This window comes from Zingiber officinale, chromosome 5B (assembly GCF_018446385.1).
Source record: "Zingiber officinale cultivar Zhangliang chromosome 5B, Zo_v1.1, whole genome shotgun sequence".
NCBI lineage: Eukaryota > Viridiplantae > Streptophyta > Magnoliopsida > Zingiberales > Zingiberaceae > Zingiber > Zingiber officinale.
In genome coordinates this window covers 2,949,656-2,953,529 of record NC_055995.1, presented here as the reverse complement: position 1 = coordinate 2,953,529, position 3,874 = coordinate 2,949,656, and the positions used below count along the sequence as shown (strand labels likewise).

The 3,874-nt window shown below is 38.4% G+C and overlaps 1 protein-coding gene across 1 annotated transcript; it reads right to left on the bottom strand.

Moving 5' to 3' along the window:
• Positions 1-1,962: 1,962 nt before the first annotated feature.
• Positions 1,963-2,322, bottom strand: LOC121987978 (cytochrome P450 84A4-like). The gene has a single exon (XM_042541677.1). It carries the CDS (start codon positions 2,320-2,322, stop codon positions 1,963-1,965), a length of 360 nt encoding a protein of 119 aa, XP_042397611.1.
• Positions 2,323-3,874: the final 1,552 nt, after the last annotated feature.

The following is a 3,874-nucleotide window of genomic DNA, read 5'->3' as shown; positions in this document are numbered from 1 at the left end:
TGTCTGGCTAAGAAGGTTCTTGAAGCATCTGAAGATTACTGAGGACAGTGGGAGTCATGTTACAGTGTACTGTGACAGTCAAGTTGCGATAGCTTTTTCCAAGAATCCCAAATATCACAGCAAAGGCAAGCATATAGAAATTAAGTATAATTTTGTAAGGGATATTGTTGGCAAGAAAAAGATTATTCTTGAGTACATCCCTACACGAAATATGCTTGTTGATCCTTTTACTAAGCCACTGACTAAAGAGTCATTTCATGGACATGTGAATTCTTTGGGACTTCGAAGAATGTAACTAATTGTAAAGACATTTTGATAAATGAAAAATGCCATGATCTATTCAGTGTATATATCTTTGTTACATTCGAATAAAAGTCTTGATAAGCATGTTGGCAGATTGAGATTGGTCCACTTACATGGACAACCATATCTATTTGTTAAGTATAAATAGAGGTAAGACTGTTGCTTATGGGACAACTTATGTAACTATGAATAGAGACATACCCATAAGTTAAGGTCGCCTTGATAAGTGTGTCAAGATGAGATCATTTGTGTAATGATTGGAGTAAATACACCCACCATTTACTGAATCTGCTTAAAGGCCAGATTAGAATTCATATGTTGAATTCAGGATTAGACATTAGGTATGTCTAGATCGAAATCTATACAATGTTAAATTTGGGAAAAACATGCGCTCTTTTTAGTATAGAGAATAATATCATAGCATGTGATTCATACCATATGTGCTATGGCGACAAGAAGGGTAGTAGGAGAATGAATCCCTGCTTCTCTACTATGTGAGACCCTTGAGATTATAACTTAATCTCAATTTTACCCTAAGTGATTATTTAGCTGTCTACTTGAAGTTTTGATCAGTGTCTGCTACTTTAGCATGTTTCCTATTGGCTATGGATGATTGGGTCTATGGAGCATAACTAGGAAAGCGACTGATTAGAATGAATAGATTCTAGCTAAAAAGGAAGATTAAGATTGATTTACATCTGTGATATTTATTCACTGGTACCAGTTACATTTTCAGTTCAGTACATAAAATGTAATTGTGAATAATTTATTTGATTGGAGATGTTGAATATGCTCTTGATATATAGTCAATATGAGGGATTAGAGATGTTCATAATGATGTAAATAATTTAATCTGGGGTAAAGGTAAGTCATTTATGTCTCTGATTCGTTCTATGGATATTTATGTCACTGATTCGTTCTATGGAGCAGCTAAGTAAGGTGTGACAATCTTTTTAACAGTTGAATGCTGAATGTGCTTGCTGTCGCACGAATCATTTTCCCTAATGTATGGAATGGATGTTCTTATTTGGTCTTTGTGACTAATTAATTTTGCTCTAGTCTTCGTGACTTGATCCTCATAAAGTCTACGTGACTTATTTGGACTTTGTGACTAATTTTTCTCTGGTCTTCGTGACATGATCACCTTGTAGTCTATGTGATTGACATGGTCTATGTGACAATATAACCTTATGGATTGACTTGGACGAGTGGGAGATGTTGGGCGTTACAAGAGACGAAGGGGGTCATCTCTCTCGTTGCTGCAAACGTCTCGTTGCTGCAAACGCCAAGGAGACGAAGGGGTGTCCTTTCCCCTTCGTCTTCCTCAACCTTCCTATAAAAGGAGCGCCCAAGCAGTGCATCAGGGCGGCACAGCAGAAGGTGATGCGAAGGTGATCAAAGAGGGGCAAGCGAAGCTGTGAGGTGATTTGGTCGAGCAAAGGAGAATGTCCAGAGGCTGGGATTTGGCTCGTGAACCTTGAAACACTTTACGATTACTCGTGATCGTGTTTCTGACAACAGTGACGTCCGACGGTTCTTCTACGATTTCTTTAGGAGATCACTGTGAGTGGTTACCGTTTTAATTTTGGTTTTGTTTTATGCTCTCAAAGAACCAACAATGTCAACCAAACATCCTCTCTGAAGCATTTCATCGAACAGTCACAGGGCTTCCTTCGGGTTGGCCATGTGCTCGTCAATGATCTTGCCGATGAACTTATCCATCGCTTTCCTGGCGACCTTGAGGCGCTCGTTGATGCCTTGTAGATCTAGCCAGCTGAACCAGGGGAAGAAGTCAGAGACGTTAAACTCTCCGAAGAGCTTGGAGGACTCCGCAATGATGGAGGTGAATTCGTCCTGGTGCCTAGCATCGCTGTTCTGCTGTGTCTCGAACGCCGCCCGGTATGGGATTCTCATCGTGAGTTTGAAACTGAGCTCACCAACGTTTATGGTAACGATGACCTTCTCTGCCATGACCTTGATCGCTGCCATGTACCCACCAGAGTCATCACAGGTTACCATTGTTAGATTATATATATTCACTTGTTTATATCTTTTAGGATAATTTGATTTTTTTTCTCTTATATTTAGAGTTTAGGATTTCTTAACTAAACTATATAAAGACTTTATACTCTGTATTTTTAATCATCAATTTTGGATTCAATAATATGACTAGTTTTTTCTTTTTCTTAATTTCTACATGATATCAGAGCAAGATTCTCTTTCTCCAATCAAATTTTTTCTGCTACCCCCTATTATTGCTTACTGTTGCCGCTGCGGTCTCCTCTTGTTGCTGCCGATTTTAGCGCCGATGCTCTGTCCTGCTGATTTCGACGCCAACGACCTGCCTTGCGATTTCGGTGCCGACACTCTTTTCTGTCGATTTCGGTGCTGGCGCCCTGTGTTATCAATTTTGGTATTGACATTCTTTTCTACTGATTTCGACATCAACACCCTGTGTTGCCGATGTCTACGTTTGACATCCTTTTCTGCCTTAAATTCTCTGTGAGACCACGGGTCGTCTTGACGCTAGTTTTTACAGATCGTACAGATGTGTATCTTTACAGTTTGGTTATTCTGAGCATTATTCATTCTGTTATCATGCCTGGTGGTGCAGATGCTTTATGAAAATCTGATCCCTATATGTTGGAGTAGTTTCAACAGTTCCTTGTTTCACAATCTTCTGCCGTGTTAACTTTCTCTCTCATATAAGTTTGTCATCGTCTTGTATTTCAGATATATCTTCATTCTTATGGATTTTGGACTCTAGTGCGTCCCATCATATGTTATCTAATTTATCATCTTTTATTTTTTTTCTCCTTGTTCATCTATATCTATTGTGACTGTTGATGGTACTCTTATGTCATTAGTAGGTGTCGGTTCAATTGTTACATCTTGTTTATCTCTTACTGATATTTATTATATTCCAAGTCTTATTTTAAATCTTATTTCTGTTAGCCAATTATGTGAGTCTGGATACCTTATCTATTTTTCTTCATCAATTGTTATGTTCAAGACCCGCAATCTCAAAGGCTGATTAGGACATGTCGTAGGTAAGGAGGACTCTATGTTTTAGATCAACTCAAAGTACCAGAAGTTGTAACTTCGAGTGTGGATTTATCATCTTTTCATCTGAATTGTTCATCTTCTAATTTTTTTTGTGGCACTCTCGTTTAGGTCATGTGTCAGCATCTCGTTTGCAGTTTTTAGCTTTTATAGAAGTATTAGGATATTTAAAAAGTTCTGATATTTCTGATTGTAGTAGTTGTAAACTGATCAAATTTTCTGCCTTACCATTTTATAAAAGTCTTTCTTTTTCTTCTACTTCATTTGATCTTATCCATTCTGATGTATGGGGACCCTCTTCTATATTGGTGTGAGAAGCATCCGACGATCAAACCCAAGTTTTGATAATGGCAAAGGATTCAAAGTTAAGTTGTTTTGTGATCTAACAGTTTGAATAAGCTTGCAGGAAAGTCCTAAGTGTACTTAGGCAAAAGTCCTAGCTGCGGTTAGGCAGGTGGAAAACCCTAAAGGGTGGTAACCCTAGGTCATAGGGGGTGGTAACCCTATG

What these genes read in the sequence shown, in the direction of transcription:
- LOC121987978 (XM_042541677.1), bottom strand. Translation starts at nt 2,322, where the DNA reads ATGGTAACCTGTGATGACTCTGGTGGGTACATGGCAGCGATCAAGGTC.